Consider the following 13,809-nt stretch of genomic DNA (forward strand, 5'->3'; position numbering starts at 1 on the left):
TGGCAAGGCAGGAGGTCCCTGAGTTCCTTCTCGAGGAAAACCCCTGCATCAGAGGCAGGAGGATGAGAAGTGCTACAGGGGCAGGGACAGTTGGGCTGTGTTCCAAACACCTCTGAGCCTCATGCAGTAAAAACAGGTACCGATTCTGAATTTACGCTGTGCCCAGCTCCACACAGGGTGGGTATTTGAACTGCTGGTCTTTGCTGGGCTAAAAAGCTGGAGACCTAGCCGCGCCCAAACCCATGGGCGGACAGGGAGGTAGGGGCTGGTCTGAAGTCAGGTCCAGCGCTTACATCAGCACAGCCGTCAGGAAGTGGGGCACAATGCTGGCCTAGTGAAAAGCCCTCCCCTTCGGCCATTACATAGCGGACCCATCCCCCGTGCAAAGCTGCATAAGGAGACTTGATGGAAATAAGTGAAGAGGCCACATAGCACGGAAAAAAGCAAAGTTCAGGCCTCTTTCTGGGAGCAGAATGGAAAATACTTCGAAAAGGGGTCAGTACCTGAGCCCAGTGAGACCCTATAATGGCCAGTCGTTGATAAGAACAAGAACTATTTGTTATCAGGGAGCAAGAGGGTGCAAGCCCCCTCTGCAGCTGGTGTCAGATGGGCAGAGGCCCTGAGCATGAGGTCCAGGACCACCCTCGGCCCGCCCGGTACCTCTGGTGCTCCTGGATGGCAGAGACCACGCTGCCCGCGAGGGGCTGCGGGTCCTCGGGGAACACGATGAGCTCCTTCAGCCGGGCCTGCAGCCGGTCCACCCGAGGCTCCTCCGCGGCCAGCGCCGCCCGCGTGGCCTGCAGCAACAGACAACACCCGACGGGACAGGTGAGCTTCCGAGATGGGATGGTGGTGTGTGTGCACCGGGGTGAGCATATCCTGTGGAAGTGGGCCAGCCTGGGGGAAAACGGTCCCCCAGGGGAGGGACAGGGGCCCCGAGAGCTCAGCCCCTGCTCTCCCTTGCTCTCCCGCTCCGTGACCCCAAACACGTTTGCTCTTTTTTTTTTTTTGCGGTACGCGGGCCTCTCACTGTTGTGGCCTCTCCCGTCACGGAGCACAGGCTCCGGACGCACAGGCCCAGCGGCCATGGCTCACGGGCCCAGCCGTTCCGCGGCATGTGGGATCTTCCCGGACCGGGGCACAAACCCATGTCCCCTGCATCGGCAGGCGGATTCTCAACCACTGCGCCACCAGGGAAGCCCCATGTTTGCTCTTGATGAGCAGGTTTTTCTCTTTATCATCACCTACCTCACAGCCTTGCCATCGACTAGCACCTAATCATACAAATAACTAATACTTAGGGAACAGTGACGACGTGCTGAGTGCCCTGTGGTCCCGTTCATTGAAGCCTCGCCATGGTCCTAGACAGTAATTCTCCGTGTCCCTGTTTTATACACAAGGAAACTCTGGCCAAGAGTTTTCTGACAGTTGCAGAGCTGGGAAATAGTGGACCTGACATAGGAGCAGGGCCCTCTGGCCCTTAACCTGCCCCTTCAGCACTGAAGGAAACAATGACCTGAAGATGCTCTGTGAACCCAGTTATTGTCGGCAAGAGGATATTTCCACCCAGCATGCCCGACCACTCCACTCAGCCACGTTCAGGTACTTCGGATGCGGCCTTTTCCTGCTATCCCGGGAAATGTGGAGTTTGATCCTGACCTTGACTCTGGCTCAGTAGGCTCTGACACCCATGCTCAGGAGGAGGCAGGGTGGGGGAGTGGAAAGCGCACGGGCTCTGGCAGGACACAGGCTGGCCTGGAAACCCACCTCCAGCCCTTCCCAGCTGCGCAGCCTTGGATCGGTCCTGGTCCCTCGGGGGTAAAACGGGGCCACCCCCGCTTGACAAGGCACCGAGTACAGGGCAGGAGCATTTCTCACTACATAAACGCTAGTTTAAGAACAGAAATCTTCGAACAAGTTCTGAAATTCCCCTTCACTGATTTCCGGTTAGTCATATCTTGGTCATAATTGACACTTGAACCGGGTGGGACAGGCCGCACCTGTAGGGATGTGGTCTGCCTCCTGCCTCGGGAAAGGCTTCCTGAAACATAGCCGGGCATGGCCAGGTGGCGGCTGTCGGGACACGGGAGTGTTGGCAGGGCTTTGCAGGCCTTACCCTCCCCAAACTCCATCCCTGCCAGTTTCCTTGCTTTGACCTTGGCCCTCACCTAGAACTCCTGCTAAGAGCCGTATGTTCCCTGAGTCCCGATGCTATTGGCAGGTGCTGTTCTGAGCACTTTTGTTTTCACGGGTTCATAAGGAATGCGGAAGGCAGGTCTTATTATCATCACGTCCATGTCACATTTAACTGAGATTAAACGAATTCTCCCCAGGAATTCCCTGGCGGTCCAGTGGTTAGGACTCCGCGCTTTCACCAACGAGGGCCGGGGTTCAATCCGTGGTTGGGGGAACTGGGATCCTGCAAGCCGAGCGGTGTGGCCAAAAAAAAAAAAAGTAATTCTTCCAAAGCCAACCAGTCGGCAAGGAGAGGAACCAAGACTCTAACCCGGGCAGTCTGATCTGAAAGTCCCCGCCCTTCGCCACCGCACCACACCACCCCTACCCTGTGCCAAGGCAGACAATCCTACAAGGGAAACAACTCCCTTTGTACAAAGTTGATCACTGCAGTGAACCTGGTCTCCTACAAGGCTGAGTGATGTTAAAGAGCATGGATGCTTTGTTTCTACCTACACACAAATATTTCTGCATATGAGCAAACATTAGAAAGAAGAGGGGAAAAAACAGAACAATCTGGAGTGGAGGTAGGACCTGGGGGCTTTCCTTTTAGATCTTTCCCCTAATGGAATCGACAAGCTAGCCCTTTGAGTTAATATAGTAAATAAAGGACTGCAGAAGGGCGTTAATCCTTATTTGAAAAATCTCTCTGTCCTCACGTCAAACCTCTCGCGAGTGTGCACACGGGTGGGGAAGGGGGAGGGTGCTCCGATTGGACACCGTTCTGGGTTGGAGTGCCCCCACCCTCCCCAGGATGGGCGTCATCCGCTGGGCCTCCTAAGAGCCCTGGTTATGTTTGCTCCTCATCTTCTCTACACTGAGAGCCTTGCCTCTGACCTCACACTCCCTGCTCTGTGCTCAGAAAGTGCTCACCGCATCCTACCATCAGGCAAGCGAATGGCAAACTTGGAGCCGGTCCACCTCTTATTTACCCGCCAACCAGAAAACAGGTGCAAACAACCAATTTGTCTACTATGCTCGGGGCACTGAGATTATCAAAAATCCAGGAAGACCAGAGCCAGTGTGCTCGAGACTTAGCGTGATCCTCCCACTGCACAGAGGATGCCCCGAGGCACACACGGCACCTGGACTGGGCCGTGGCTTTGCCAAACACTGCTTACCGAGTAGAGTCTCCAGCGGGCCACCAGCTCGTCCTGGGTCCCTGCTTTGGCCGCGGGTTCCAGGTCCTCCTCCGCCAGCCTCTGAAGGCCCTTCCTGAACTCTGCCAGCTCGGCCTCCAGCTGCCTCCTCTGCTGCCCGTAGGCTTCCCTGGACCAGAGCAGGCCCCGCAGCCGCCCCTCCTCCCCCTCCCAGAGTGCACGCAGCTTCTCCAGAACATTCCGCATCTCCTCCAGTTCTCTGGTGATCTTCTCTGCACCCAGAGGGGAGCTGCTCTGGATGACGCCCCCGGCCTGCTCCTCCAGCCTCCGCAAAGACTCCTCGCCCCTGGGAAAGTCGCTGGCGATGTCCTAAAGCAGGGAGGCGGTGGGAAAGAAACCCGAGGGGAAAAAGAAAACACGTGCTGCATTTCCCAGGACCGCTGGGAGCGTCATGCCCAACGGTAATTCCTATTCCCAGGCTAGACCCAAGGCACCTTTCCAAGGGGTACACTGTCTGCCTTTATAACATTCAGGATGTGATTCCTTTACCATGTCATTTACAAGCCATGTGATTAAGTGAAGGGGAAAGTCTCTGTTGGGTACTTCTCTGTCTTTAACACTCTCTGACATTTGTTAATCTTGCTTTTTTAACAGAGACGGAGGCAGCCTCAGGCTCGAAGCCTTCAGCTGGCAAAAGTATGGAGCAAATAGAACCTAGCGACGCCATTTGGCCTCATTACATCTATTTGTATGGCTATCTACCAATTATGAATGAGTATTGGTATTCCATTTATGACAATGATATAAAATTTCTTTTTAAATCAGTGTTCATTGCCTTCTAATATTAAAAAAAAAATTTTGGTAAACACTTTTGTCTGTTTTATTTAAAATACCTCCAAAATATTTTTTTCACTTTTTTAGTGAAGTGCAACTTACATGGAGTACAGTACAGACTGTCCTTGACTTAAAATGGTTCAACTTATGATCTTTTTTACGATGGTATGAGAGTAATATGCATTCAGTGGAAACTGTACTTTGCATTTTGAATTCTGATCTTTTCCCAGACTAGTGATATGCACCACGATGCTCTCGTGATGCTGGGCAGCGGCAGTGAATGTAAACCAACATAGTTTTCACTTTCACTATGGTATTCAATAAATTACATGAGGTATTCAACACTTTATTATAAAACAGCCTTTGTGCTAGATGATTTTAGGCTAATGGAAGATGATCTGAGCACGCTTCAGGTGGGCTGGACTAAGCTCTGATGTTTGGTAGGTTAGGTGTATGAAATGCACTTTCGACTTAACGATATTTTCAACTTACGATGGGTTTATTGGGACGTAGCCCTACTGTAAGTTGAGAAAATCTATATATAGATCTTAAGTGTTACTGTTCAAAGAGTCTTGAGAAATATATATGCCCATGCAGTCCACACTGTTATCAAAATATAGCATTTCTAACATCCCAGAAGATTCTAGAACTTCATCTATTTGAAATCATAGAATATGTTATTTTTTGAAACTGGCTTCTTTCACTCAGCATAATGTTTTTTAGACTCTTCTATGCTGTCAGGTATATCAGAACTTCATTCCTTTTCATTGACTAATATGTCTTTGTACATATATTCTATTCTATGACGTGTTTATCCAATACTCTGCTGATAAAAATCTGAGTTGTTTTCAGTTTAGGGCTGTTATGAATAAGGTTGCTGTGAACATTCTTTTACAGATACCCACACTTTTCAAAAGTTCAATTTAGGGCTTCCGTGGTGGCGCAGTGGTTGAGAGTCCGCCTGCCGATGCAGGGGACGCGGGTTCGTGCCCCGGTCCGGGAGGATCCCACGTGCTGCGGAGCGGCTGGGCCCGTGAGCCATGGCCGCTGAGCCTGCGCGTCCGGAGCCTGTGCTCCGCAGCGGGAGAGGCCGCAACAGTGTGTATCACTTTGCTTTTACAAAAGACCTACATTAGTACCTGTTTTCGCTACCTGAAAGAAATCCAAAGAGGATTTTAGCTTTTGCGAGAAAAGGTAATTACTTCTCCGCTTGTTTTCTGTTTGTTTGTTTTTCTTTTTAATTTTGTGGCCGTGCTGCGCGGCATGTGGGATCTTAGTTCCCCAACCAGGGATCGAACCCGCACCCCCTGCAGAGGCAGCACAGAACCTTAACCACTGGACCGCCAGGGAAGTCCCACTTCTCTGCTACACACCATTTCGGCTCATGAACAGTTCCATAGGAACACTACTTTCAGATAGCGGGGAAACTGCACAAGTCATAGAAGATTTTTGTGGTCACTGTTTATTGGTTTTTTCAAAAGAGAGTCAATTTAAATACAAATATTAAATAAATGGTATAGGTGCTGTAGAGCTGTGTCAAAAATTATAAAGTGGTCCTTGGATTATTGAAGATAATCTACCCACTCGCTTTACAGAGGGAGTTGGAAGCTCGTTCAGGATCACAGCAAGTCAGGAAGCCCAGAGTGGACCCAGCTCCTCCTGCAGGTTAGATGCTTACGCCAGGGTTCCTTACCTTCACATACTGACATGTGAGGTCAGACAGCTTTGCTGTCGGGGGCTGTCCTGTGCACTGTAGGGTGTTTAGCAGCATCTCTGGCCTCCACCCACTAGATGCCAGGAGCACCTCCACTCCCAGTTGTGACAACCAAAAATGTCTCCAGACATGGACAGTGTCCCCCATTTGAGCCCAGCTGGTCTAGACCATGCTGCTGCGGCCTTGGGTTTCCAAATGCCCTGCTGGCTCAGAGATTTCCATAAAGCAGCCAAGGCCCCAAGCATGGGATCTACACCACATCCCATGCTTCTCCTCTTGTGGGGTCTGTGTACAGGGATGTTTGTATCTCCTGGGACCTCCCAGCCCCATCCTATTAAATAAACTCTAACAGAGACCCGCCAGCCATGAGCGCCCCCTCCCCTCTGGCAGACTTGCCGGGGGTTGGTTACCTGCAGCGGGGGTTGGTTACCTGCAGCGCCGAGAGACGGTCCTTGGTGCTCAGCCGGCACTTGCGCCCCATGCAGCCGTGCACCCGCTCCACCACCGCCTTCAGCCACAGCTGGAACTCGTCCACGCTCAGCTGGAAATGTTCATGCTCCTGGGTCACCTGCTCCAGCAGGTCCACTCTGTTCTGTGGGAGGGGAGGAGAGTCACCGGCCTGCCCCTCGCCTGGCCTCCTAGGCCTGAATCTGTGTGTGTGGGGGGGGGGGGAGCGTGGGACGCAACTGACCCTCAGCCCTTTCGCTGGACACAAAGATCCCGGACATTCTTCTCTACCTCATCAGCGATCAGTCAAGAAATTCTTGGCTTTGGAGACCAAAACATGCCAGCACTGGGCTTGTCAACCACACAGTGGGCTTTTTTTCCTGCCACGTCCTAGGAATGGCACTCAAGATGGGGCCGTGGTAACAACTACATAACACTACCATTTGAGCACTTACCAAGGTGCCGGCGCTGCCCTAAGAACTTTGTGTACAAGATCATCTCACTGAACGCTCCTGACTGCCCCCATAAGGCGGTACCATTATTATCCCAGTCTGATAGATGGGGAAACCAAGGCACAGAAAGTGAAATGACTTGCCCAAGGTCACCTGGCTAGGAAAGCACCAAGATTCCAACCTGGGAGGCAAGGCTGGGCCAACGCATCTCTGCTCCATTGCGATTATGTCCACGGGGTATGAGAGTAAACAGCAGGCTGCCCCCCATTTCCCCCTGAGTGTGGTGATTTGCCTACATGTGTTGGAATTGCCTCTATTTTCAGACAATCCCACTGAAGCTCTAACCACACGGGGCAAGATGGTGTCCTAAGGGTGGGTGACATTTGGGGAGATAACAGTGTCCTGCTATAAGACCTACTGTGTGCCTAGAGATTCTGATTTTCAAAACACACCCCTGATTACAGCACCGTCCCTTTAAACCCCTCCACTGCTCCCCACTGCCCCCAGGCCCAGGTCCAAGCATTGTAGCCTGGTGGTCAAGGGCAGGACCCCACGATGCAGCTCTGCAGACCAGCGGTCAAGATCCTGGGCTTGGGAGCCCACTGCCTGGGGCTTGACCCTGGCCCCCCTCGAGCTTGTAATTAACCCCTCCGCATGGTGTGGTTGATAACAGTAACTGCCTCATCAGGGTGGTGTGGCATTAAATGAGTCAGGGCTCGCACAACCCCAGAAGAGCACCGGGCAGCTAGTGAGAGCTTGAGAACTCTGAGCCATTGTTTATAGTCACCTGTGTCCCTCTGCTCTTGTCACACCCAACCAAGTGAGGGGTGCCCACGTGGCAATGCTAATCTCCAGGCCCCACCTGCTCTGAGGCTTTGCCCACTGCCCCAGGCTGTGGCTCTCCCCCAGCCTTGTCTACCGAATTGTCATCTGGTGGGGACCAAGCGCTCCCTAAGGACACGGGGGTTGATTTCATCTCCCTGGTCCCGCTCAGGGCAGGCTCTGAGACTAAGTGCTTCCTGAGTGGTCAGATGTAACTAAGTGTGGGGTGTGTGCCGGTGGAGGGATCTCTCCAAGGAGAGCCAAGAAAAAGGAACCAGGGGACCTTCATTTAATAAGCACCTACTATGTACCTGTAAATAGACCAGCATTATCGTATTTAATATCTTCACAAGGATCCCCAAACTGTCCCATTATGCAAGTATCCAAATGGGCGTTGGGAGGTAACATAACTCTTGCAGACAAGATTTAAACGCCAAGTTCAGACTCCAAAATCACTGCTCAGGCCCAGGGGGTGGCAGAATCTCTCTTTCTCGCAGATGGTAGATATTCTGGGCTTTGCCTGCCATGTGGTTTCCACTGCAACTTCTCAACCACTTGTGTGCTACTTACATTGTAGCACACAAGTTGCAGCCACAGGCAAACACATAAAGAATGGTTGTATTCCAATCAAATGAATCATGGACACTGAAATTTGAATTTCCTATCATTTTCACATGTCATGAAATATTCTGCTTTTAATTTTCCCCCAACCGTTGAAAAATATAAAAACTATTTTTGGTTTACAGGTCATAAAAAAGTCAGGAATTGGGCTGGATTGAACAGTGGTGTGGGCAGTGGTTTGCTGACCTCAGCTCTCAGCCATGGAGCCAGGCCATGTTCAGGAGGGTCCTGACCTTCTACGAGGCTAAGCCAACCATTCTCAACTGGGCAGGGTAGACGGACACGTGGATTTGAAAAACCTCCCTGGCTATTTGTATGTGCCTTCCCCTCCCGTGGAGAAGCCCCTCACCAAACCTAGAAACACTAATTCGTTTAAACCTTTGCAACACCCATGGCAAGTAGGGGAAAATATCCCCATTTCAGAGACGGGGAAACCAAGGCACAAGGTCAAGTCCTTCAGTGAAGCGCTGAGAATCCTCTCACTTATGGGAGTGAGGCTCAGCGCTTGACAGATGGGAAACACGGGGCTGCTTGAATTCAGAAAGTGGACCAAGGCCCAGTGACCACCTCCTTCACGTTTCCCCTGCTGCTCCCCGTCCCCGCAGGGTTATTTGCATCCACCAGAATCCTCCCCGAGCTTCCTCCAGACGCGAGAAGAATCATTTACGAAACAAAGTGGGTCAAGAATACTAAGCAGAGAATAGGGGCTGGGCCCCTGGTTGACACTGACGGTGATAAAGGTTGTAGCGCTGCAGCCCTCCAATAAAAGTGCCGGCTGGCGGCTCTGTGTGTGTGAAGAGTGAGGTGCTGGCACTGGGGGAGATCCAGAGTAAATAAAAGCCTCTGTGATGGTGAGCAGGCGCGCTAGCAGAGGAACGCGGCCGAGCGGGGCAGGCGTCCAGCCGCGCTCTGTGCCAGGCATAAGGAGATCACAGAACACAGTTCAGCCACGGCCGGGCAGGGCACGTCGGAGGAAGGTGGGTGACAAATGGGAGAGGGTTCCACCTCCTCTCGTTACACCAAACAATCAAACCATCTGTGTGGGCAGAGTTGTCAGGAATGTCAAAACCCAACCAATTAACAAGGGCGGGAGTGGATTTGTGCCTCTGCAAAGGGCTGCGGGAAGGGCTCTGATTCCTGGCCGAGATGCCAAACAAACACAGCCACAGAGGGAAGCAGGGAGGAGGAGGGTGCTACTATCTGCCTGGCCCTTCAGAAAACAGAATCACTGGATTAAAAGCCATCAGGCAAAGTAAACAAGCAGGCCCCGCCTATGGGCAACCAGCCTGCTTTGTCTATTCTCGACTTTCAGTTGCTTTCTGCTGGCTGTGTCATTGCTCATTCCGGGGCTTGGCCACTTCTCCTGATCAAGAATCTCCCTTCAGGGGGTGGTCACGAAGGATACAGTCCAGAGGTGACTCCCGCTGTGCTTCTGTGGTCCTGTCCCTATCAACACCAGAGGCCTTGCTAATTAACATATTGGAAGTCGAAACTGGATTTTTAGAGACAAAAGTAGTGGCTTGTTAACCAGCACAAGAAATAATGAAATGGGCTCTCCTCGGTGAAAGTTGAGATATTAATACATACAGTATCTCCTATGGCCTGAGATGCATCCTCCCCAAATTCACACGATGAAGCCCTAGCCCTCAATGTGATGGTGTTTGGGGGCAGGGCCTTTGGGAGGTGATCAGGGTTATATGAGGTCATGAGGGTGGGGCCCTCACGAATGGATGAGCGCCCCTATAAGAACAGACACCAGAGAGCTTGCTGACCCTCCCTCTCCAGCGTGTGAAGACACAGCAAGAAGGCCACCATCTTCAAGCCAAGAAGAGGCCCCTCACCAGGAACCAAATCTGCTGACACCTAGAGTTCGAACTTCCCAGCCTCCAGAACTGTGAGAAACAAATTCCTGTTTTTTAAGCCACCAAGTCTATGGTATTCTGTTCTGTCAACCCGAGCAGACTAAGACAATATCCCAGGGACCCTTCCCACCCTGAGAATAGGCCTGGACCTCTAGGGATCCCTGCATGGCTCTCCTACTCTCACTGGGGTGGGAGGATTTCAGTTGCCTGCCTCAGGGTGGCTTTCTCGTCTGACTTTAGTGCAAGGTGAGACCTTCATCAAATGTACAGAGCAGGGGACCAGGAGGCATCCGAGCTACAAAGAATCTCTGAGGGCTGCTGGACATGCAGTGTCCCTCACCCTGCTTAGGGTGGAGCCAGAGTGTCTTCCTTTCGTCTGGGGTTGGAAGGCCCAGTATGGGGTATGCCCCGGGAGGCTGATGTTGGGGAAGCTATATCCTACTTTACTGAAGAGGACCCTTGCTAAGGGTGATATAAAAGTTTGCCCCTCTCAGTAGCTTCTGTCTTCTGAAGGTCATGGCATCATCTGGAAGCTATGATTGTTCTCACCAACAAAATGCACATTCACATGACAGTTTGAGTATAACTTCAGAGGCTCTGTAGGGGCCTGCCCTGGCCTCTCCCTCATACCGCCTTTCAATCTTCTACTGCCGGCTCTGGGAGAGACAAGAAACAGCTCCCCATTCACCACCCCTACCCCCAACCCCATCCCGAGAGCTAACCGGGCTCCCTATGAGTTAGAACACAGCTCCCAAACCTCTGGCAGCCAGGAGCAGAAAACCAAGGGTCTGTGAGCTTCAGCCAACAGCTCAAAAGGCCAAACTGAACTGCCTTCTCTCATAGGGTCCAGTCACCCTGCACACCCCCCAGTCTCCACACTGAGGTCAAAATTCACCAGCCCGTCTGGCAACTCGGAGGGCTTCTGCCAGGGCGGCAGCTTCCCCCCACCCCTCCATCACGGGCAGAGCCCCCAGGCTCCTGCCCCCAGGATGCTGCCAGCTGGGCTCCGCCTCAGGAAAACCCTTGGAAACAACGTGCTCCCTCATCCAGGGGCTCGAAACCTCCCATGTACCACTGCATCCACTTTCTGAGCTGGACCCACAGGAGCTCTGGCAGCCCCTGATCTCCCCTGATGGACACAGGTGCAGCGCCTCACCCAGGACCTGGGGCAACCACCAAAGGAGGACCCCACACAGGGAGTCGCCTAGGACTTCCGGTTCTTTCTGATGGGCCAGGGGTATCTGACCCTTAGATTATTATTATTTTTATTAAAGTATAGTTGATTTACAATGTTGTGTTGATTTCTTCTGTATACAGCAGAGTGATTCAGTTATATAGATATAGACATTCTTTTTCGTATTCTTTTCCATTGTGGTTTATCACACGATACTGAATATAGTCCTCTGTGCTATACTGTAGGACCTTGTTGTTTATCTGTAGATTATTTTTTAAGTCAAAATTTTAAAAAAGGGCCCAGTCACACCTTCTCTACTTACCACATAAGAAGGTCGGGAGGCTCAAATGAGGTCAAAGACATGAAGGGACTAGGAAAAGATAGCATTCGCCCATAAGAGTTGTGATTTCTATGAATTTTTGGATCCAGCGAGGGGAGGGTTCCCTGGAGGGACGATGAGAATCTCTGAGGTGATCATTTCTTAGAATTGGTGCTCACCGGTGCCCCAGGCATGCCCCTTCCACACACACGCGTGTACACATACACACACACACACACACACACACACAACCACTTTCCATTTCCTGCACGAGGCACTCTGCTGATCGGCACAAGCACCTGTTTCTTGTAAAGTCACAGCAGCAAGGAGGCCATGGGCCAGGCACCTCCCCTGCCTGAGCCCGTGGGGCAGACCTGGAGAGAGACCTGCTGTTAAGCAGGCTCTAGACACTTGGATGCCGTGAGGGAGGGCCAGCTGGCTACAGCTCTGAGAGCCAAGCTCCACCCCGCCTGCCTGTCCTCCGAGCCTCCCGGCTGCAGGGGCAGGGTTCTCATTCATTCAGTGAAGGGCTCCGAGCACCTGATACGTGGCAGACACCCTTGTTGTGGCTATTTCTTCTCACTGCTACCGAGAGCACAAGTCATCCTTTATTCTGGGAAAATGCCTGCCAATTTCAAAGAGCTCACATGCAAACTCATTCAGTCCTACACCCTGGCTCCAGGTAGGGTGAGCACCCCGAGGCCACACAGCTGGGACGCAGCAGAGCCTGGCTGGAACCCAGGTCCCTTTCCAAGCATTCTGGGGCCAGCGTCCTATTCCTACTCAAAGTTTCTCAGATCTCTGCTTATTATAGAACCATTTCCCATAACTTGAAGGACCCAGGAGACTTCCACCTCCAGCAACGTGGGAGAGCTGAATACCCTTCCACCGTAGCCAGCCAGAAATGCTGGATAAAATGTAACAAGCATCATTTAAATGCAGAACCACGCACACACCGCACACACCAAGGTGAGAGATATCCCGTGGACCAGATGCAAAGATGCCATGGAAACCGGGATGCTAAACCCACATGTGTGCTTGACGTCTTCTTGGGTTTAATGCTCAGGTTGGAGGAGGAGGTAAGACTCTGGGCCCAGGGGGGCAGAGACCACGGCAAAAAGGCAGAATACTCAGGGGACTCCCCCTCTGTCAAAGGGTGAACTAGAGAAAAAACCTTCCCACCAGCGCAATACAAGACAGAAGCATATGTATTTCAGCCTGGGCTCTGGTTGAAAAGACAAATGAAAAGATAGTCACCTTCCAGAGTATGGAGCCCGGAGCCTCTTGCATCATTTGGACTTAGGGTTCAAGTACGGAGAACCCACTTGATTTAGGAACCCCCAAAACATTTCAGTGACACTCAGTAGGAACCCTGAAGGTAAGTTCCCACGGTAGCCTGGCTGAAGAAAAAACACAGGCTCTCTGAGGGCCAGGCCCAACCACGGGCTTCTGCAGATAAGGCCCCAAATAGGATGAGCTCACAGCTCAGAATTACGAAGTCTCCAAGGAAATGATCCACCATGTCAGGAGACCCAACAGACGGCAGCATCAGGCCAGGAACTTCAGCTACTTGAGCAGCCTGACGATTATAAAATGTGTACGAATAAAATGACTACAGATAGAATCCGTACCTGAGAGGAGTGCCAAGTTTAAGAGAAAAAGGACAATGAAAAAAAGAGGGGCTTCCCTGGTGGCGCAGTGGTTAAGAATCCGTCTGCCAACGCAGGGGACACGGGTTAGAGCCCTAGTACGGGAAGATCCCACGTGCCGCAGAGCAACTAAGCCCGTGCACCGCAACTACTGAGCCTGCGCTCTAGAGCCCGTGAGCCACAGCTACTGAGCCCGCGTGCTGCAACTACTGAAGCCCGCGCGTCTAGAGCCCATGCTCCGCAACAAGAGAAGTCACCGCGATGAGAAGCCCACACACCGTAACGAAGAGTAGCCCTCGCTCACCGCAACTAGAGAAAGCCTGCGTGTAGCAACGAAGACCCAATGCACTAAAAAATAAATAAATAAAATAAGTAAATTTTAAAAAAAAAAAGAAGAAAGAAAGAAAAAAAATGAATGACGGATATAATACAAAACCAAATAGAATTTCTTGAAACAAAATTGAACTTAATAACTCAATGGACTGTTTAAACCAAGGCAAGAATGAGGTGAGAGACGGGGACAAAGAACGGGCAGAGGAATTGGGGGAAGGACAAAAGAGAGCAGAGGAGGAAAGCAAAG

General features: G+C 51.7%; 1 protein-coding gene across 8 annotated transcripts in view; it reads right to left on the minus strand.

Moving 5' to 3' along the window:
- Positions 1 to 13,809, minus strand: part of SYNE3 (spectrin repeat containing nuclear envelope family member 3) — a 96,282-nt gene that overhangs the window by 31,996 nt on the left and 50,477 nt on the right. For all 8 annotated transcript variants that reach the window (XM_029239591.1, XM_029239596.1, XM_029239597.1 and 5 more), the window contains 3 exons: positions 6,314 to 6,475; positions 3,357 to 3,704; positions 661 to 797 (listed from right to left, as the gene is read on the minus strand). In XM_029239591.1, coding sequence (XP_029095424.1) covers positions 661 to 797; positions 3,357 to 3,704; positions 6,314 to 6,475 — 647 coding nt within the window. The remainder of the gene's footprint in view (positions 1 to 660; positions 798 to 3,356; positions 3,705 to 6,313; positions 6,476 to 13,809) is intronic.

This window comes from Monodon monoceros, unplaced genomic scaffold (genome assembly GCF_005190385.1).
Source record: "Monodon monoceros isolate NGI ecotype Baffin Bay Population unplaced genomic scaffold, NGI_Narwhal_1 Super_Scaffold_21, whole genome shotgun sequence".
Classification (NCBI taxonomy): Eukaryota; Metazoa; Chordata; class Mammalia; order Artiodactyla; family Monodontidae; genus Monodon; species Monodon monoceros.